At 40.4% G+C, this 21145-nt stretch overlaps 2 protein-coding genes and 1 long non-coding RNA gene across 15 annotated transcripts in view; 2 read left to right on the top strand and 1 right to left on the bottom strand.

The window, feature by feature from the left end:
* Positions 1–2196: 2196 nt before the first annotated feature.
* On the top strand, positions 2197–9853 carry lsm8 (LSM8 homolog, U6 small nuclear RNA associated). The gene is made up of 4 exons (XM_070901616.1): positions 2197–2300; positions 4619–4659; positions 7051–7178; positions 9545–9853. The coding sequence occupies exons 1-4, from the start codon at positions 2270–2272 to the stop codon at positions 9633–9635; spliced, it is 291 nt and encodes a 96-aa protein (XP_070757717.1). The 5' UTR covers positions 2197–2269; the 3' UTR covers positions 9636–9853.
* A 1943-nt stretch (positions 9854–11796) lies between these two features.
* ankrd26 (ankyrin repeat domain containing 26) overlaps positions 11797–21145 on the bottom strand; it is a 185982-nt gene continuing 176633 nt past the window's right edge. For all 10 annotated transcript variants that reach the window (XM_070900319.1, XM_070900325.1, XM_070900327.1 and 7 more), the window contains 3 exons: positions 20058–20310; positions 14936–14981; positions 11797–13530 (listed from right to left, as the gene is read on the bottom strand). In XM_070900319.1, the coding sequence (XP_070756420.1) occupies positions 13382–13530; positions 14936–14981; positions 20058–20310 (448 nt within the window). In that variant the 3' untranslated portion in view covers positions 11797–13381. The remainder of the gene's footprint in view (positions 13531–14935; positions 14982–20057; positions 20311–21145) is intronic.
* LOC139280707 (uncharacterized) overlaps positions 13409–21145 on the top strand; it is a 103483-nt gene continuing 95746 nt past the window's right edge. Inside the window, exons 1-4 of one of the 4 annotated variants that reach the window (XR_011596752.1) lie at positions 13409–13491; positions 15817–16015; positions 17633–18058; positions 20695–20725. This is a non-coding gene — a long non-coding RNA (uncharacterized lncRNA). Of the gene's footprint in view, positions 13492–15816; positions 16016–17632; positions 18518–20694; positions 21113–21145 lie in introns of those variants that run through there. The other 3 variants (XR_011596753.1, XR_011596751.1, XR_011596750.1) reach the window with 3 other exon arrangements.

Here is a 21145-nt window from a genome sequence, read left to right as displayed (position 1 = left end):
CTCCTCAGGTACTGTCTCCCTCCCCTTCAAATCTGCTGTCATCACCCCTCTCCTCAAAAAATCCACCCTTGACTCCTCTGCCCTTGCAAACTACCACTCCATCTCCATCCTCCCTTTATCAAAGTCCTTGACCATGCTGTCGCCTCCCAAATTCATGTCCCTCTTTCGCGGAACTCCATGTTTGAATCCCTCCAACTAGGTTTCCGCTCCGCCACAGTACTGAAACGGCCCTTATCCATGGCACAAATGACATCCTATGTGACTGTGACCATGGTAAACTATTCCTCCTCATGCTTCTCGACCTGTCTGAAGCCTCTGACATGGTGGACCACATCATCTTCCTCCAACGCCTCTCCTCCATCCTCCAGCTGGTTGGGACTGCACTCACATTGTTCCATTCTTATTTATCAAGTTGTAGTCAGAGAATAAACTACAATGGCTTCTCTTCCCACTCCCCTATCGTTACCTCTGGAGTCCCCAAGAATCTATCCTTGGCCCCCTCCTAGCTACATGCTGCTCCTCCACAACATCATCTGAAAATGCAGCATCAGTTTCTACATGTACGATGATGACATCCAGCTCTACCTCACCACCACTTCTCTCCACCCCTTCACTGTTTCCAATTTGTCACACTGGTTGTCTGACATCAAGTACTGGAAGAGCAGAAATTTCCTTCATGATTTTGAACACCTCTGTTGAGTCTCCTTGTGACATTCTCTGCTCTGAGGAGAACAATCCCAGGACTCGATAATACTTTATGTGGTTCAGCCAGATCTGACGTTGAATGGCTAAGCCAGTTGTCCACCTAATCCATTCAAGTTTACATCCCTTGAACTTAAGGGAGTGAAGACCAGGGCGGTACCAGGGGGGAATGGCCAGGGTGAGAGAGAGTCATGGTTTTAACAGGGATTAGGACATCAAAGGTGCTGGTGAGGGTGTGATTGAGCAGATCGGTAGCTGCAGAGATGTCATGGTGAATGGAGGGCCAAAGGCTGGACAGTGGGAGTTGATAAACGGCTCTCATCAAGGTTACAAATGACATCTTTTGTGACTGTAACAAAGGCAAACTATCCTTCCTTGATTTGTCTGCAGCCGTTGATATGGTTGACTACTCTATCCTTCTCCATGCCTCTCCACTGTTGTCCAGCTGGGTGGGACTGCACGCGCCTGGTTCCATTCTTATCTTTATAAGCATAGCCAGAGAATCACCTGCAATGGCTTTTCTTCCTGCCCCTGCATCGTTACCTCTGGTGTCCCCAAAGGATCTATCCTTGGCCCCCTCCTATTTTTCATCTACATATTGCCCCTCGGTGACATAATCTGGAAACACAACGACAGTTTCCACATGTATGCTGAAGACACCCAGCTCTACTTCACTATCACTTTTCGAGCCCTTCATGGTCTCTAAATTGTCAAACTACTTGTCCGGCATCCAGTCCTGGATGAGCAGAAATTTTCTCCAATTGAATATTTGGAAGACTGAAGCTATTATTTTCAGTCCCCGCCACAAACTCCGTTCCCTAGACACTGATGCCATCCCTCTCCCCAACTTTTGTCTGAGGCTGAACCAGAGTGTTCGCAACCTTGCTGTCATATTTGACCCTGAAATAAGCTTTCGACCATGCTATCTCAGTGCTGTGTACAAATTTTATACTGTGTTTCCTACATGACAACAGTGACTAGGTTTCAAAACGTACCATCTCATTTTTGCCCATCATCCCTTTTGTCTCTTAAATCTCTCCTGCCTTCCACCCTATCACAGACCTTCCCTTTTGTTCTTTCCTCCCCTCCCCCTCTCACGGCCCCTGCAACTTCCTTAAGAAACTGTTACATCTCAAACTTTTCCAGTTCTGATGAAGGGTAATTGACCCGAAACGTTAACTCTGTTTCTCTCCATAGTTGCTGCCTGACCCGCTGAGATTTCCAGCATTCTGTTTTTATTTCAGATTACAGCATCCGCAGTATTTTGCTTTTATTCAGAAAGTACTTCATTGGCTGTAAAACGCGATGGGAAGTCCTGAGGTCTGTATAAATTCAAATCCTTCTTTCAAAGAATGGGGTGAAAACAAATCAGGACTGAGTCAGCAGGGCTGCAGGTGGCAGTATGTGTTGCTGTGTCCTGGAGGCTGGGATACTGCCCATCCTGCTATCGGTTTCCATTGAGCATGCCTGGCTGGGAGGCGGCTCGGTTTTCGCCTGCTCGAGTCTGGTTGCCCAGCAGCCCCTGCGGCGCGGCTCCGGGAGCGGGAAGCTGCTGCTCAGCACCAGCATGACGTCCGCCTTAGAGAATTACATCAACCGTATCCTTCGGGGCAGGGGGCCGAGGGCCGAGGGCCGAGGGCAATGACCAACACCATCACCCGGGCCATATTCGGACTCGGGTAAAGGGGACTCCACCCCGGGGAGCTCGACCGTTCGTTGTTTAAATCCATGCTTTGAGAGTCCCGGGGGAGTGAGTTCAGGTCGCGGTTACTGGGCATTGCAAAATGTAGCGTGATGTTTTATATAGGACACTAAATATTAGATCTCTAACCTTTTCCAGTTCTGACGAAAGGTCATCGACCTGAAATGTTGGCTATTTCTCTCCACCGTTGCTGCCTGACCTGTTGAGTACTTCCAGCATTTTCTGTTATTTCAGATTGCCAGCATCCGCAGTATCTTGCTTTTGCCCTAAATATTTCCATTTGACATCATAACATGTGGCATAATCATAAGTGATTCTTAGGGTTATGCACATAACTTTGCAATAGCATCCTTTACTACTATTTAGGGATCCTTTTATACAAACAGTAAACTGTGGACTATATACCAATTGCATTAGATATGACAAGGTACCTAAATAATATGAAAGTACAGAAGGCATTTGCTACTTTATATCTTTAGGATGTTCCAGTGAACAGAAAGAGAATGTTTTTGCTACATGTCCTTCCACATTTTAATTTTTTTTTACTACTTAAGGCAACCCCTCTCCTTCCCTGGAGCAGGAATTTTTAGGTGTAAATGGGGATTTTAATCTTCAAATTTATGTTAACAGTTTTACTAAAAAGTGCTGTTTAAATACAATATTGTCTTTGAAATACTATTACAGTTAAATATTTGTTTTCCATGTAAATTGATATGGGAGTTGATGGTATACTTATGTTCAGTTATTGAGACAAAATGTATAGTTCTGTTTGGTATTATAGTATTCCACTTTTGTAGTAGTGATTATGTACTGCGGTATAGGGCAATAGCCTTTTAGGTATTATTGTGGTGATGTGCCATTATTGTAGTGGCAGTACTGAAGTAGTGGTGTTTCAGTATTGTAATACAGGTATTATTCTATTTCCCTTGTAAGCTGTAGAAATGACACCGCAGCAGGATGATATTTTCTAGCAGTCCGTCAATTATGAGAACATTTTAGCTGGCCTGGTCTCAAAGCAAGTCTTGCACATTGAATGACTAACTTTGTATTCAAACTGCTGTTACAGATCAGCCAATAGAATGGTAGAACAGGCTCGAGAAACTGAATGGCCTATCCCTGTTCCTGTGTTATATTCAATTCATCTAGTTTGCTAATATTTATCTTATAACTGTGCATTAGAAATTGGCACAATCTGGTATTTTTGTATATTTTCAGTGACTCACATATGGAGACCCAGTGTAGTCTTCTGCATTTTCTGTTTAAATATTGAATCAGGTTTAATCTTTCTTGTGGTGATGGATGTTAGAATAATTGAGGGATATGGTGAGTAGGTGGAGCCACTCAACAATAACTACTAGTAGTTTGTATAGAATCTTTAATGTAGAAAATGTGCCAATGAATCTGACCGAGGACCTAAAACAATAGTGGATTAGTGATGATGAAAAGCACAGTTTAAAAATATAGGCTTGAGGGTTTTAAAGACAGGGGAGATGGAGTTTGGGAATCAGAGAAATTGCTGATAGTGGAGCTGGGGAAGGGGGTGCATGTGTCCAGGAGGCCAAAGTAGAAGGGATGTAGGACTGGAGGCGTTGCGTTGCTAGTGGTTTACTTGTAAATGAGGACAATGATTTTGAATTGGGATGAGTTGGACAGGAAGCCATTGAATGCTGACTAGGATGCGGGTGATGATAAAGCAGGATCTGGGTAGTGAGTTTTGGATGAGTTGGTGAAGGGTGGAGGCCAGTGAGTAGAGCATTGGAGCAATCCAGTCCAAAGGTATTAAATTGTATGAGGATGTCAGCTGCAGTAGGAGTGAGACAAGAGTGGAGATGAGTGATGATATGGATGTGGAAGTAAGTGATTGGATATCGGACCTGAAGCTCACTGTCGAACCTAATACCGAGGTTGTGCACTGATGGGTCCACCAGGAGGGGGGGGGGGGTTTGGTTAAGAAGGTGGTGGAAAAACATGGAGTTTTTGGTTGGAGGAAAATATGTCTCTGGTCTTCCTAATGTTCAGTTGGAAAAAGTTCTGGCTTCTTCACAAATTGTTCAGCAGTGTGAAAGTGGTTGTGGAGTTGAGGATGGGGTACAGCTGGGTGTTAGCAAAAATATAAAAATTCACCTATGCTTATGGATATTATTGGCGTACGCTGTGATTTTGACTAAGAAGGAGAGACAAAAATGAATATATTATCTTAACTTGAGTCTTCAGGTACTGTTGCAGTGGTCACAGCAGATGGACGAATGATTGTGGTGAGTTAACTTTAATTTTGGAGAACTTTACTAATGAAGTACAAAACTAGGTTACTGCTATCTGGGGTGACTCAGTTGTGGGAACATTAAAGTAATCTAGTAGTTCTAGGCTAACATAACCACAGTTTGTATGGAAGACTTCAAGTGGACTCCATGGCCACCAGCTTTATTCTTGAGATTGGCCAGTTTCAATCAGTTGGATAGACTCCCCAGTGATCTTTTGCTGGACTTGTACAAGGCAGATTTCACCATGCCTGGAGCATGCAGACCAGGAAGCTTTACGATTTGCTTTCCCCTACATGTGGGGGAAAACAATTTGAGGAGCAGCCTGTTCAAATAGTATAAGAGGCTGCAATCTCTGGTGCTGTATGTAAACTTGATATAATTTTGTAAATATGGAACACTTTTTCATTCTGGTTACAGAATGGATATGCAGCCAGGACATTTATAAAATGGCTCATGTCTTAGTTTGAGGCTACATCACTGTATAGCACTCTCCACTCCAGCTTCTTACCAATGCCGGAAAGGATTGCTGAATACATAGCCATCCACTAGTGATAGCTTACCCATAGTAATAGGCAAAATGGTCTTCTAGGCTATGGCCTGGTGGAAGATGTAGCCATTGTAGCAGTAACAACTACAGGAGATTTTGCCTTCTCCTATACATATCAATTGTTTATTGGTAAAAATGACAATTTACACTTGCTACTGAGCATTTTTTATTTGGATGGGCTGTCCTTTTTTATTGGTGTCTTCCTTCAGGAGTGTGTTGGATGCAGGGGAGAAAGAAAGGGAAGCACTTAGAACAATTCTGGTTGTTATTCCCAATGCTACTTAGTCTGTACTACTTAATGGGCATCTCATCCACTGGCATAAATAGCCGCACTCTCCACCATCAGCATACCATGGCTGCAGTAGGTACTATCTGCAGGATGTACTGTAACATGCCATCAAGGTGTGCTGCACCTTCCAAACCCGTGACCTCCACCACTGAGAAGGACCAGGCGGCAGGTGCATGGGAACAATCATAGTTCTCCTCCAAGTCGCACACGATCCAGATTTGGACGTATGTCATATTTTTGCTGGGACAACATCCTGGAACTCCCTACCTAACAGTATTATGGGAGCACCTTCACCCCACAGATTGCAGCAGTTCAAGAAGGCCCACTACCACGGCCTCTCAAGAGCAACTAAGAATTGGCAACAAATGCTGGTGTTGCTATCCTGAACATTTAAAAAAAAAAGGGAACCATGGTCTTTAAAAGTGTGTCTATGCAGCGTGGATACTTAACAGACCTTGAAGTTTGAAGCTAGGTTAGACCGCAGTTTGAATGTTGTGTAGTGTAGTGTAGTTTTGGGCAGCCCTATTTTAGGGAGAATATCAAGGCATGGAGAGGGTGGAGAAGAGATTCACTAAGATGATACCAGGGAGGACCCGCTTTAGTTATTAGGATAGGCCAGAGGAACTGGGGCTGTTTTCATTCAGAACAAAAAAGGATAAGAGATCTGAGAAGACATGTTCAGAATTGAGGGGTTTTAATGAGGTAAACCGGGAAAGCTACTACTGATTAGTAAGTCCGTAACTCAAGGACATTTATTATCACCATACTAGCAACCGTTTTGGAAGTGGAATTCATAATAGCTGTACAAAAGTTGATAGATAATTGAAAAAGGAAAAATTTAAATAGCTATGGGGAATAGGAATAAGCAAATAGCTCTTTGAGCTGGCAGAGGAGTGCCAGGCCCAGTGGCCTCCTGTGCTGTAAAATTCTATGACTAGAAGGAAGAAGCCATGAGATACCATCAGATAACTAAGCACTGATGAGAGCCACTTCATGAATACCACACAGACATTCTGGCTAGTAGAACTGGAAGTATTTTTCCCAGCTTAATGTATTCCTGCGCATTTAAAAAAGAAAAAATGGTCTTTGTCTTAATTTTTTGTCCAATGCGGCTGATTGATTTAAAAATGAGATTGTGTTTGCCTTAATTTATAATGATCCTCCTTTAGTAGTGGTTCCAGAGCATTCTGGAAATTGTCAGTGAATTGAATTGGCATTGAATTAAATTTGCTTTTTTATTCGATAATATACTTGAAATTGAATTCATTAATCTCTATTAACCTGGTGCAAATTTTTGTGGTTGCCGATACCATTTGCATGGTTTACAATCTTCTAAAACCAGCTTCTGTCCCCTCCCAATTTTGGAGTCCGATTCATCCCCCTCACCCTGATCATTTACCCCCCCCCCCCCCCCTAATAAGAAGAATTAAAATAGTATCACAGTATAAAGTCTTATGAAGCCAAAATAACAGGTAGTAGGAAAAGGAGCTGAACCTTTACACATACATGTATGGAATTATAAGCAGCTTTCAATTGTTTCTTATCACAGGGAACCCTGAAGGGATTTGACCAGACCATCAACCTAATCTTGGATGAGAGTCATGAGCGAGTATTTAGTTCACAACAAGGTGTGGAACAAGTAGTACTTGGCTTGTACATAGTGAGAGGAGACAATGTGTAAGTGTTTAGAGATTACATTGATTCTTTGACCAATGATGCACTGTATTACAATCATAAAACTCTTGATACATCAACTGTTGACTTTGAATCATAACTTTTTCAACCGAATAAGCTTTATCCAATATTTATCAAAATGTTCGGTCTATATGCATTCAGCTTCTGAACAGATGCTGACCAGTAATTTAAAGTATAAAAACCTCCGAGAACATTTGTAGGTACAAAATGAACAGTAACACACTGACTAACTACGGGGCAAAGCAGCTTTAAATTGAGTTTATGGGCTAGATTTTTGAGAGGTTTGCGACCGGGTTTTCGCCGCGATTTGACACTCCGTGGCAAGAACCCAGTTGCAAAGCCAGGTGGGATCCTCGGTTACCTGTTTGTGGCGGTGATAGAGAGTTGCGCCGGACATGTAGCGACTCAGATTGGCACACTCCCAACCTGTACGCCGAACAGCGACAGGTAAAACCTGTTGGTGCAGCCCTGCCAACAGCGGTAAGTTTAAAAAAAAAACCTGCAAAAAAGATAAGTTTTAATTTTTTATAGCGATTAGTTAGTTAAGGGTCTTGGTAATGTTTTTTTCCCCCCCTCCCAAGGCGCCTCTCGCAGTGCACTACCCCGCACTAAAGTTGGCAAAACTCTCGTTTTGCGCCGCGAATAAATATGCAACGCCTCCCTTTGTTCTCTCCTCAAAAAAAACAATTCTTGACCCCACTTTGCTTGCTAGCTATCATCTCATCTCCAACCTCCCTTTCCTGTCCAAAGTACTTGAACGTGGTGTTGCTTCCCAAATCTTTCCATGAATTCAATGTTTGAATCTCTTCAATGTGGCTTTTGCCCCTGCCACAGTACCGAAACTGCTCTTATCAGTCACAAATGACATCCTTTGTGACTGTGACAAAGGTAAACTATCCCTCCTCGTCCTTCTGGACCAGTCTGCAGCCTTTGACACAGTTGACCTCTCCATCCTTCTCCAACGCCTCTCCACCAATGTCCAGCTAGGTGGGACTGCACTCGTCTGGTTCCATTCTTAACTAATCGTAGCCAGAAAATCTCCAGCAATGGCTTCTCTTCCCACTCCCGCATTGTTACCTCTGGTGTCCCCCAAGGATCTGTCCTTGGTCCCCTTTTATTTCTCATCTATATGCTGCCCCTTGGTGATATTCTCTGAAAACATGGAGTCAGCTTCCACATGTACGCAGACGACACCCAGCTCTACCTCTCCACCACTTCTGTTGACCCCTGCTTGGTATCTAAATTGTTAGCTTGCTTGTCCGACATCCAGCACTGGATGAGCAGAAATTTTCTCTAATTAAATATTGGGAAGACTGAAGCCATTATCTTTGGTCCCCTCCACAAACTGCGTTCCCTAACCACTGACTCCATCCCTCTCCCTAGCATCAATCTGAGGGTGAACAAAACTATTTGTAATCTGATTTGTGATATTTGATCCTGAGACGAGTTTCTAGCCACATATCCGCGGCATAACTAAAACCGTCTTTTTCCACTTCCGTAACATTGTCTACCTCAGCTCATCTGCTGCTGAAACCCTCATTCATGCCTTTGTTACCTCTAGACTTGACTACTCCAACTCGCTCCTGGCCAGCCTTCCACGTTCCACACTGTAAATTTGAAATCATCCAAAACTCAGCAGCCCGTGTACTAACCTGCACCAAGTCAAGATAACCCATCACCCCTGTTCTTTCTGATCTACATTAGTTCCCAATTAAACACCTCGATTTCAAAATTCTCATCCTTGTTTACAAATCATTAAATGGACTTGCCCCTCCCTATCTTTGATTTTTTTTCAGCCTCACAACCCCACAAGATTTCTGGGCTCTTGAACATCCCTCATTATAACTGCTGAACCATTGGTGGACGTGCCTTCAGCTGCCTGGGTCCTAAGCTCTGGAATTCCCTCCCTAAATCTCTTTGCCTCCTTTAAGACGCTCGTTAAACCCTACCTCTTTAAACAAGCTTTTGGTCATCTGTCTTAATTTCTTCTGTGGCTCGGTGTCAAATTTGTCCAACACTGTTGTGAAGCGCCTTGGGACATTTTACTACGTTAAAGGCGCTATATAAATAATAGTTATTATTTGCGATACAGACCACTAAGGCTGAAAGTTTGGCAGCGCAGTGCTAATTTTCACGTAGCGCTACCATTTTTGCCCAAAAATCCAGCCCTATTTCTGCTTCTTTGGTCTGAGTAAACGACACGCGCTGCTCTAAACTGTACTGGAATCATTTTTCTAAAACTTGTACAATAATCTTGCTGGATGAGTTAAAGTATAATGCTTTAGCTAATGTCACCAATAGTAAAAGTTAAGATTGAATACATAATCACTTGTCCTCTTGTATTACAGCGCAGTGATTGGTGAAATAGATGAAGAAACAGATTCTGCTTTGGATTTGGGAAACATCAGAGCTGAACCTTTAAATTCTGTGGTACACTGAAAGATGTAAGAACTTTGTGAATGCATGGCTGGCAGTGAGGAGAATGGAAAACTGATGCTTTCACAATAGTGCATAATTCTGTAGGCAAAGAAGAAAAATTATTTCCTATCTGAATATTTTTGTCTGTAGTTTTGAATATTTACATATTTCTTAAAACTTGATTGTATTGAGTTCTTGCTGACCAATGGAAAATAAACTTAATGCAATTTTAAACTAAATGCAGTATTGCTTAATTGTATATACATGTTTTTCCTCTTGCCTGTCCCCTCCAAATATTTGAGCAACTGTCGTTTAAAATATTAACAACTTAAATAGCTAGTTTTATTATTTTTCTTTTTGTGAAGTAATAAACACTTATAACCAGAATCCAGTTCACGAAATTACAAACAGGTCAGTAAAATTTAATTCTGTGTGTGGCTGGCAGCTTAATGCCATATATATTTCTGTAACATCTATTTCAGAAATATACATCTCCTTTGATTTTCTTAATGACCATCTTTTAACATAATCCTGCTCCCAGAAGTTCATTTGCTATTTACCTAGTTCCTTCCGCCGCCACCGCCCCCTCCCCCCCGACAAAAATCAAACTCAAATACCTAAATCTTTAGAAAAATTGTAAGCATGATGCCTGTGCTTCAATGGCATTGTTTCCAAAATGGTCCGATTTTAATACTAGCAGTCTAGATCAAAGTGAATTCTGCTCTTTTTGAAAAGCTGCGATTTGGTACTTTTTGGATGATTTCTGTAAAATATTTTGAATTAATTAATAATGTGCCAAGTTAATACCAGAAACTCATTTTACAGTGGCAGTATATATGTGTTTGAATTTGTGGTGGGAAGATGTGACGTATTACTCCAGAGGCCTGGGGAACGGGATCTATATTTTGAGTTGGATTGTACACAAAGAGAACATTCATTTACTGTGGCAATTCATGTGCTGAACTCATTATCACAGGATAAGGTTCTTTTTCACAAAAGGTAGCAGAAATTTGGAACACACTTTTCCCCCGAAGAACTGAATGGTAGGACAATTGGAGCTTTCAAGATTGAAAGATAGATTTTTGTTGGGTATGTGTATCAAGAGATATAGTACAAAGGCAGGAAAACACATGAATATATACAGTAGCACAGACTAGTTGGACCGAATGGCCTGTTTGTGTTGTAATTCTATGAAAGTGGAGTTGAGGTACAGACCGGCCACATAGGCTGAACAGTCTACACCAGATCCCATATCCTTCCACCCACAGATGAACATCTACTTTAAAACAAGATAGAATTCAAAATATTGTAGCAAACAGATATTAGGAAATAATTATAAAAGATCCTCTGTTAATGTGGAACAAGTATAGAAGAAGACTTGAATCTTCCACAGACTACTTACAAGTTACTTCATGAATTCTCAGGCTTTGTAATGCGAGGGAAATGAGCAATCGGGTAAAATTTGAGAACACACATTCACTAATCCTTGTTTGAGGGATAGTGAATTGTCTAGTAATTTGTAGGGAAATTATTTATAGAATATACTTTATTTCACATAATTTAGTGATGAAAATGAAATCTACCTTTACCTCCAGTTGTCCAAACGTTTTATACATGGTGTTTGCAACAGGACTTGGTGTCTTGAAACATATTATCCCCTGTAAAATATCCTTTACTTACTACAGAGCCTCGAAATAAATGCTCCTTCACTACTCTTGCTGTACCGCTGCAATTAGCTCAAATTGTGCAGGAATAACCAAGCAAAAAGGATTATGCTCCAATACATTAGATTAAGGTGTAGCATATAAAATGGGAAGAAATTAAAGTACATTACCTTGAAGAAAATTTCAAATTGCACACTGAAGCTATGCTCAGCAAGGAGGCTTTGGGCCTATCTTTTTGAGATTAATCCATTAAATAGTTGACCGAGACATGAGAAGGCAATTTGAAATGCAGGATGAAGTGGCAAAGGAGGAGAGAGCAGTGCCAAGATTGCTCAAGGTAAAAGGGAAACTTTCCTGCAGTAATAATGGGAAAGTCTGAAGTGTGGCAGGGAGGCTGCAGAACTGAATGTGAAATTGTCTTTTCATGATCTTTAAAATCTTGAGAAAATGAAGAACCAGTATTTTAATTACCCAGTGGGATACCGCTTTCTCGTCCCCGAATGATAAAACTTGATGTTCAGAACAGAAAAATAAGAGTTGATATGAAGTCTGGGGCCACAGTTCTGATGAGGTAAACTATTAGTTTGGTAATACTGGGGATGCAGAACTGGTGTCCTGTTTGTGAACCTCCAGAATTGAACTCAATGTTACAATACAAAGTACAATTTATTTTTTCATTTGCCAGTTTCTGGGCCCAAGTACAAACCGGTCTGGCTGAAGAACCTGTAGAACAGTTGACCCCCTTCTGAAACGGCTGCTTTAGGACTAGCTGCAATAAGGAAACCAGCTTTTCCAAAGTTGGTGGGCCCATTTCAGCCACCTGCTTCCTGTAAGCACCAAAGGCAGGAATTCTAGTAGGTGACATATTTCATGTAATGCTGGCCTCCCACCTTTTTTAATGTCGGGTTCAAAGGGAGTGGTAGTTTTTTTTTTTAAACCTGAAATTTCAAGAATGTTGTGTCAAATTTCATGCTTTGATCTATAAAATAGAAAGGCTGCAATTTCATAGAATTAGATCAGTATTTCCCACTCTGATTGCTACATCCACAAGACCCATACAACCAGACATTCAAGAATTAGTCAATTTAGTTAAACAGAGCTTGGATTTTGCTCATCTAACTACTTGAGCCTGGAGGTTATCTTTTCCAACAAAACTCTTGCCAAACCACCTCATCACATATTAGGATCTGATCTAATGGAATGATACCAGATCACATTCCTTCCTTTTAAAGAGGTACAGCCTCTGCGTAGCAAGAGGGCTCCTGTGAAGATCCCCACATAAATCCTTGGGACCAGGTGATGCTGCTTATTTTACTTGACTGGTTGGAGGCTTCTTGCACAGCGCCGAATTTATGAGGGGGAAAAAAAACTGACTTGACTAGCTTTTTTAGTTATGGTAGTAAGTACCTATAAAATTAATCATTGACTATTGGAATTTCTTGCATCCCAGGAGTAAACATTAGCATTTAATGTTGAAATTGTTGTGTAGTGCAATGCCTTTATATACAGCATGTACCAAAACACAAGTCTGTGAAAAGTCTTGGCACTATTTTACAAGATAAACTAATGTACAATACTGTATCACAATGGAATGAACATTACAGCTCAGGACATTTTTACCACAGTAATATTCAGTCAACTTTACAACAATTTGTGGTGAAAATGTACTTTGATAAAATACTTGTAGCTTGTGCATTTTCATACACTAATTCAGATTATGGAATGTTCTGTTAATTAGACCTTGGTAAATAGTTGTAAGACACTGATGCAGGGAAATTGTGGTCCTGAAATGAGACCATTAGAATTGGCCTGCAGTATTGGCCAAATGTCATTTGCAACAAAAAATGTGAATAGATTCTGTACAATAATTTTACATAGATATAAAAAGTTCCTCCTGAGCAAATATAGTTGCAGAAGTCTATATGCTGCAGTATAAACGTCCATATTTTTGCAATCAGTTAACCACATCATGGAATGTTAGAACTAAAACACTATTTTGTACTCTTAAAATTATCACATTGGATAAGTTTGCAGGAGAACTGTTATTTTAACCTCCTTTGTGCAGAAAGTTCATAGAATATTTTAATTAGTGTACAGTACAATTCAAAGCATGTAATTTTTCTTTAGAACCTCCAGGTATTGTTCTGTGGCTCTAGTGACAGGGTCCTGATCTTGGTTTACGCTCCTCAAGGAGCCAGCAGCAGATCCTAGAGGTGAGACTCGTGTAGATCCTCTATCCAATTCAGCAGTGGCTAGAACAGATTTTAAAAATTAGTTTACTGTACCAACTTAATCTGCTTAGTTTCATATTTCCTGAAATTCTTCCTGTAGGCTATGCTTGGTCATCCATATTCTCAAAGCAATTTTATACCACTGTTCAATCCAGTTGTACTGTTGATTACTAAAACCTGACTAATGTATCTCTGGCACCTCCTTCTGCCCTACATGTACCCTCTGCTTTTTTGACTGTGGCCTCCTTTACATTCATCTTTCCCCTCTTTCCCCCAACCACCCCCAAATTCTGGAATTCTCTTCTTAAGCCCCTCTGCCTTGCACTTCTTTAGAAGCTTCTTTAAAATCCATATTTTTCATCTTGCCTCTGGTCACCAACTCAGTCCTTTTTCCAACAATGCTGGAATGTTTTTCTGCTGTAGTATTTTGGAACATTATGTTAAAGGCACGAAAAAAAGGGAAAGTTGTTGAGATAGTCTTTCCCCATTTATTTAATTGAACATTGTTTTAGTTCTGAAACCATAATACCTGGGTTTGCACCACTAAAGTCCATGTAACAAGTTTCTCACTAGGTTGGGAGAAAGGGCTGTATGTGGACAGAAAGGAGAATTTAAGAATGGTCGGTCAATGCAGACCATTTCTGACCACATCTCTTAATTGGCTGTTCAACAATCTTAAGGTTAGAAGCAAACAAATGGGCTATCTGACTATTAAAGGAAAAAAGTGATGGGTGGGAGCTAAAGAGCAATTTTTGTGTCGGTAACTGGATATTGTAGCAGTCTTGTAATGATTCAAGATTAGCACTAATGTAAAATGCCACTTGATTACATTGTATAAACACATGTAACAAAAATAATTTTTCTTTACTGCACCTGCTGTTTCAATGTCACAGTCACAGTTTACTCCGGTTAATTTGATATCAAATTGAGCTGAGAAAAATCTTGTGCTATTTTAATGCAACTGCTTTGTTTGAATTATTGGATAATTCAATATTAAACAGCTTTGAATCATCTGTAGACTGTATTTATAGTTGGGCCAACTTAACGTAATATATCTCCCGATCTCTAATTTCCTCCAGCCCCACAATCCTCCAAAATGTCTAAGCTCCTCTAATTTTGCCCTCTTGAGCATCCCTGATTATAATCGCTCAACTATTGGTGGCCGTGCCTTCTATTGCCTCGACCCCAAGCTCTGGAACTCCCTGCCTAAACCCCTCCGCCTCTCTTTTCTCCTTCAAGACACTCCTTAAAACATACCTCTTTGACCAAGCTGTTGGTCACCTGCACTAATTTCTACTTGTGCAGTTCGGTGTCAATTTTCTTTTTCATACTGGTATGAAATGCCTTGAGATGTTAAAAATGCTATATAAATACAAGTTGTTATATCAAATATCAACCAAAGAATTTCTGTATTCTATCATTTTACCTTGACCGAGTTCTTTGGAAATATTTTTTTGCAACGCATCCTGCATCTGAAATGACATTTTAAACAGATTAATGTAATTTGATAAACAAATTATTGAGGAAAGTGAAAGTAAAGCACGGAATCAGACAGAACCAAAAGTGTATTTAATAGTATGTGATATTTCATTTAGAATTACAAATATTCTAGTTGAACAGATCACGAAAGCATGATGATATCTGGTGCTGGCCCACTCTCGTGGGTATATGGAAGTAAAGCCTATAGCATTGTTCATTTTTCTTTAAAGTAGTTGAACTATTTACAAAATTAATTTATTCCTGAAAAGCACTCATACCCGTTGGCACTTTCCCAAGTGGCTGTGCTGAACTGACTGCTGAACTGAACTGACTTCGACTCCCTTTTTTTGCCTGCCTTCAACAGAATGTCCACAAAAAAATAATAAATACAAAAAAATCCATCAAAATTCTTACATTAATTGATTTGGAAAGAGGTGGAACAAGCTGGATCTGAGATGTGGTATGCTCTTGTCTGTGTCCATATAGACTGCAAAATTAGTAGGAAATGTGTTCTACCCGATTTCTACCTAATTTTGGCCCCATTCATTTCTGGTCAACCCTGGGGTGGGCAATTCCGTATGAACAGCAGGAAGCTTCATTGACATTCAGATTGTGGTATGGAAAACCCCTGCTCTCTTTGGTGGTAGGTGTGTATGCTGCACTCCAAATACCTAGCATGCCAGGTGGGAAGGGTGCCTTGAAATGGATATTTCAGGCATTTAAGAGGTATACTATGGTTAACACTTGGGCCAATTTTATTTTTTGCTGGGCCTTAGGTTTTCATGAGGCTTTGTGCTAATTGTTAATTAATTCTCCATCCTTTTCCAGCTCACTTTTTTAATACCCATGAGTTTGCTAATCAAAATTCTCTGTGCTGAAAAAAGGAAGGACCATCGTAGGAATGCCATGCAAGTTTGACTATCCAAGGCTCTGTGCCCTCCCATTCAGTACCTACATCCTCGCATCGATAGAGGGAGTGAAACTGCCACAGACAGAGTACTATTGGAGGATTTTTTCCCAAAAGAAGGTGGGTTCACTACAATATTTGAATACGTAAATGTTATGCTGGATGGTTCTTCAGAAATACGTTGATAACAGCACACCATGCTTTTCTATTGTATGAAAGGCATGCCAGGGTCATCAAGAGCTGGTGATGCCTGTCTGACTGTGCCAGATGAGATGCCACCAACCATTTCTGGAGGCCCTTGCACACCTACCTGCCAATGACTGACTAGGGATTGCTCTTCTCAGAGTGTGGGCTAGGTGCCAGGATATGCCGCCTGCAACTAACATGCAGCAGATGGTAGGAACATACAGGGACAAAAATGGTTAGCTACAGCATAAAGCTTGGCTGTATGCTCTTGCCAGCATACCAGAGTGCTGTGGAATGACAAGCACCTTGCGCAGCACCATCTCAACTTTATTACCCATCACTTGTTCAGACTCATCTAAATTTCTTCTTCCCTGACGGTAACACATCAGAAATTTGGGCATTTTCTGACCAAAATCAGAACTGGACACTTCTAGTACTTCCACAACCTATCGTCAGCCTCTCGCCCCTTAATTCTGCCTCTACTCCATGCATTCATTGCGCTATTTGTCAGCCTTACGTCAGCGGTAGTACTCTCCCCTCACAGTTAGGTCATCAGTTTAAGCCCCACTCCAAAAAGTTGAGCACATAATCTAGACTGATAATTATGCAGCACTGAGGGAGTGCTGCACTGGTAGAGTGGCCATCTTTCAGGTTGGATCAGGGGAAGAGAGGGGGAAGAAAGGCGGGGGGGAGGCAAGAGGGGGATGCAGCACTTGCGCTGGGGTAAGGGACTTTGGCTGGCACTTGGTTTCTGGAAGTCAAAGTAGATCGAGCTACAATTTGCGAAGTCAATGAGATACTGGGATGGGTGGTTCTAGTTACACATTCCAGAGAAACTTCAGGGTGTGGCTTATCCTCCAAGGGGACCAATCAGAGACAAAGGGCTGCTATCTTTACAGTACAAAAAAAACCTCATCCATTTTCCTGCCACCAGTGTCTGAGTTTTCTCAGAGGGGTAAATAACCGCAGTAACTATGTCGTAAGTCTCTCTTCTGCCCATGCATCTCCCGACACATGCGCAGAAGCGAGAATGAGGACAAATATCACTGACTCCGCGTGTGTTCTTTCCCCCCCCCCCCGCCAGCGCAATTCCTACTAACCATTTTCTGCGCATGCATCCAACTTCACTGAGCAACCGAAGGCTTCCGCTGGGCCCAGAACCAGAGAGCGAGAAGTGGGGGGGGTGGGGGTGGGGGTGGGGGAAGAAACTCAAGACGGATTACGTTCTTCTTGCCCCCTTGTGCGTGTTTTACAAGGGAACATTCGTAGGGGTGGATGTAATCCAGAAGTTACGACACTCACTATTCATTTCATATCCAATGCTTGTGCTTGGGTAAGGGTCTTCAGCTGGCGGAAGGATGTACTTGCGCTGGGGTAAGGGACTTCGGCTGGAACTTGGTGGCTTTTAGGGAGAGGAACTTCAGGGTGTGGCTTATCCTCCAAGGGGACCAATCAGAGAAACGGCTGCATTTCAGTTAGACGCATCCGTAAATAACTATTTAAATTAGTTCACACCAGATAATTGAGTGCTATTTGTGCTTAACTTTTCAGGCGTGATTTGCACCAGTTCTAAACTTTTGGAAATGGCTTAGGCCTGAAGATGAAAATCAGCCCCAGATTGGATGCAGCTACAATATCAGTGATTTTCTGCACGAACATTTACAATATATGAACACCGACAATACACTATCTTTTCATCTAAAAGCATGCTGCTCATTTATGATAGAGACTACACAACTGGTGTAAATATTCTGAATTTAAAAGGCTCTATTTTATGCTAAATTGACACCAGGATGAAGATAATGACATAAGAAAGACTGGATCAACTGGGCTTGTATTCACTGGAGTTCAGAAGAATGAGAGGGGATCTCATAGAAACGTTTAAAATTCTGATGGATTTAGACAGGTTAGATGCAGGAAGAATGTTCCCAATGTTGGGGAAGTCCAGAACCAGGGATCACAGTCTAAGGATAAGGGGTAAGCCATTTAGGACCGAGATGAGGAGAAACTTCTTCACCCAGAGAGTGGTGAACCTGTGGAATTCTCTACCACAGAAAGTTGTTGAGGCCAATTCACTAAATATATTCAAAATAGGAGTTAAATGTAGTCCTTACTACTAGGGGGATCAAGGGATATGGCAAGAAAGCAGGAATGGGGTACTGAAGTTGCATGTTCAGCCATGAACTCATTGAATGGTGGTGCAGGCTCGAAGGGCCGAATGGCCTACTCCTGCACCTATTTTCTATGTTTCTAATTCTTTTAAGATTAACAGAAATCATCAAAGAAAGGATATCAAATTTATCACGAATATAATAAATCTGTTTACTCAAAGTATCATTATTTTGGCCATTATATATATTTATACCTAATGACAGTTATATTAAAGGACCTCAATTTTGTACTGCTTGGATTCAGATTTCAAAGAAAGAACCAATATCAACAATAACAGTTCTATTCCTTTTGTTATCTGCAAGAAAGCTTTGTGAAATTAAAGCAAATTGAGAAGGAGATGCAATTATAAATCGTCTGTAATCTTCGCATAATCTCAATGTCTTAAATCACATTTATAAAGTTGGCACTGCTACTCATCAGTGTTAACAGTTGTAAGGTGCTCAAGTTTTTAAAGGCAATATATAGTAGCAAACAGTTTGATGATATGAGTGTTGACATCAAAAAGTAGACCATGGTACATGCAAATTTCAAAGAAACATTACTATTCCATGAATGCTAAAAAAGTTCAGTATTTTCCAGCAGTTTGTTTGGAACATTAAGTATTATATCCTTCAGAATTAAGCAATGTAATTTTAAAATCTAAATAACGCAATATAGTGTGATTTTGTACATATAAATGTTTATGTAAGACATGAATGGACTTCACAATACGAACAGTAGCAGTTTAGACAGATATAAACAAAGGTAACCCTAACTTAGCACACAGCCACAATGACTATTAGTCAACAAAAACACATGACTACAGACCTTGTTATGCATCTGGGTGCACAGAAGATAGGTGAGAAACAGAGTTTTGAGTGAGGAGCTGGAGGAGCGAGAAACGAGAGCTGTGAGTGTACAGCCATCTCAATTCAGGATTAAATTCACTGTTTTGTCTTTTTAAAAAAACTCATGCTGTGTGAAAGCAAGGTTTAATGAAAAGGGTTTAAGTAATTCAGTCATATTTATGGAGAAATCAAATCTAACTTTAAACTGAAACTCAAATGGTAGAAATTCAAAATGTTGTGGAAAACAATGTCCTGCCAGATAGCACAGGGCTTTCTAGAAGTTTAATTTAATAAAGCGTATTTGATTTATTACTGCAGAGCATGTAAGAATGATTGTTTATAGTAATTCATATCTGACGAGAAAGCAGCTTTTTTGTCCGTTGAACTTTTTTTCTCTAGAAGGACCAAGAGTTATGAATATGAAGAATTACATTTAATCTCTAATCAATCTGAATTTTAAAATCTATTTTGAAAATGGAAATATAATTCAGTTATTTCAAGAATATAAATTATGCAGAGAGGGGTAAACTTAAAAAAAAAACTGATTTACACAAAAATCCATTGATAAGGATCCACCTTAAGGTCAGTCAGTGAGATTTAAGTGCAACGTGTTGAAATCACATATGAATTTGGTGAAAAATTCAGTATTGTTTGCTGTGTTTATTGCTATTGTTTCATAATAACTTGTGTGAATCTTTAACAATACTGAACTTCCAAAAAACAGAGTTATGGTGAAGATCATAGAAAAAATATTGGCCATATAATACAGCAGAGAAGACTTTGTCTCTCAGGAAATTACAGTTGTAATTTTTGTTCTATTAGTGAACAACACAAATGTGAAAACAGCTGCAAATCTGACAAAGCAGGAACACGAGAGTTATACTTGGACAAAATAAACAAATTTAACTTCATCTGGACAATGTGTTCAGGATGGAAATACAATTTTAGAACACATGAAATATATTGTGATAACTGACCTTAGCCAGGTATGACTCTACTCTGGTGGTAGAGGACATTCCATCTTCCATTGGACTAAGGAAGCTACCTCCGAGATTTCTGTTGAAAGCTCCCAGGTTACTGACATTACCCATTGTACTTTGCAGCTGACCCATATCCAGAGCAGCAGTCGTGGTCAAGCTTCCATTCATTATGCTGCTAGCAATCAAGGATTTACTTCGCTGGCGTTCATTAAGCAGCTTAGTGTTGGTTTCTGCTAACCTTTCATTTGATCTATAGAAGGAAAATAGGGAAAACACATGATTAAAATGCTGGTGATGACATTTCCAAATAAACTAGAAACTTGAAGGCTCCCTGTACAATTTGAGTTTGACATCAATAAAACTATTATGAGACAGATTCACTGGTTACATAAATCATTGAATTTTCAGTCTTGTTGAAAAAAAAATCAGTATTTTTATTTTCTGACTATCTAAGAAATAATGATATGGACCAACATGCATGGATAGTGGAATTCTATATCACTGGTGTCCTGTGAAGCACTTGATTGAAGCTGAACAAGAAAACGTCCTGCCATTTGGAATCTGGTTGACTGTGCTGGTATTGTTAATCTTATTTACTGTATCAGTTTGAAGTACATTTCTCATGATCTTTCAGGTCCTCAATACCAATCTCCCTAAAATGCAGCAAGAAAAATGAAAGATGCAACTGATACAGATTCATCCCACCTACCGAATTTACCATAAGTTCAGAAAGTGTGAAAACCAAAGTTTACAACTTCACGCAAGTCATCCGTTCAGATTTTGACCTGGAGTCACTCTTAATATTCCACATTAAAGTAAGAAGTATCAATAGTTATCACATAATTTGAAAGAAATATGGTAAGATTTATTCCACTACAACTTATATTTATATAGCACCTCAAACGTAAAATATGCTAAGGCGCTTCACAGTAGGGTTATCAAACAAAATTTGACATGAGCCACACAAGGAGAAATTAGGACAGGTGACCAAAAACTTGGTCAAAGAGGTAGGATTTAAAGAGGACTTAAAGGAGAAGAGAGGTAGAGAAGGGGAGAGATTTGGTGAAGGAATTGCAGAGTTTAGG

Source organism: Pristiophorus japonicus, chromosome 15 (genome assembly GCF_044704955.1).
Source record: "Pristiophorus japonicus isolate sPriJap1 chromosome 15, sPriJap1.hap1, whole genome shotgun sequence".
NCBI classification, from domain to species: Eukaryota; Metazoa; Chordata; class Chondrichthyes; family Pristiophoridae; genus Pristiophorus; species Pristiophorus japonicus.
Note: the sequence above shows the minus strand (reverse complement) of the source record. Positions and strands in the feature narration are given on the sequence as shown.

Excerpts from the sequence above, each read along its gene's own strand:
- lsm8 (XM_070901616.1), top strand. The coding sequence starts at position 2,270 with ATGACGTCCGCCTTAGAGAATTACATCAACC. Across the intron at positions 2,301-4,618 it reads CTTAGAGAATTACATCAACC|GTACTGTTGCAGTGGTCACA; the intron begins GTATCCTTCGGG and ends TTGAGTCTTCAG. Across the intron at positions 7,179-9,544 it reads ATAGTGAGAGGAGACAATGT|CGCAGTGATTGGTGAAATAG; the intron begins GTAAGTGTTTAG and ends CTTGTATTACAG.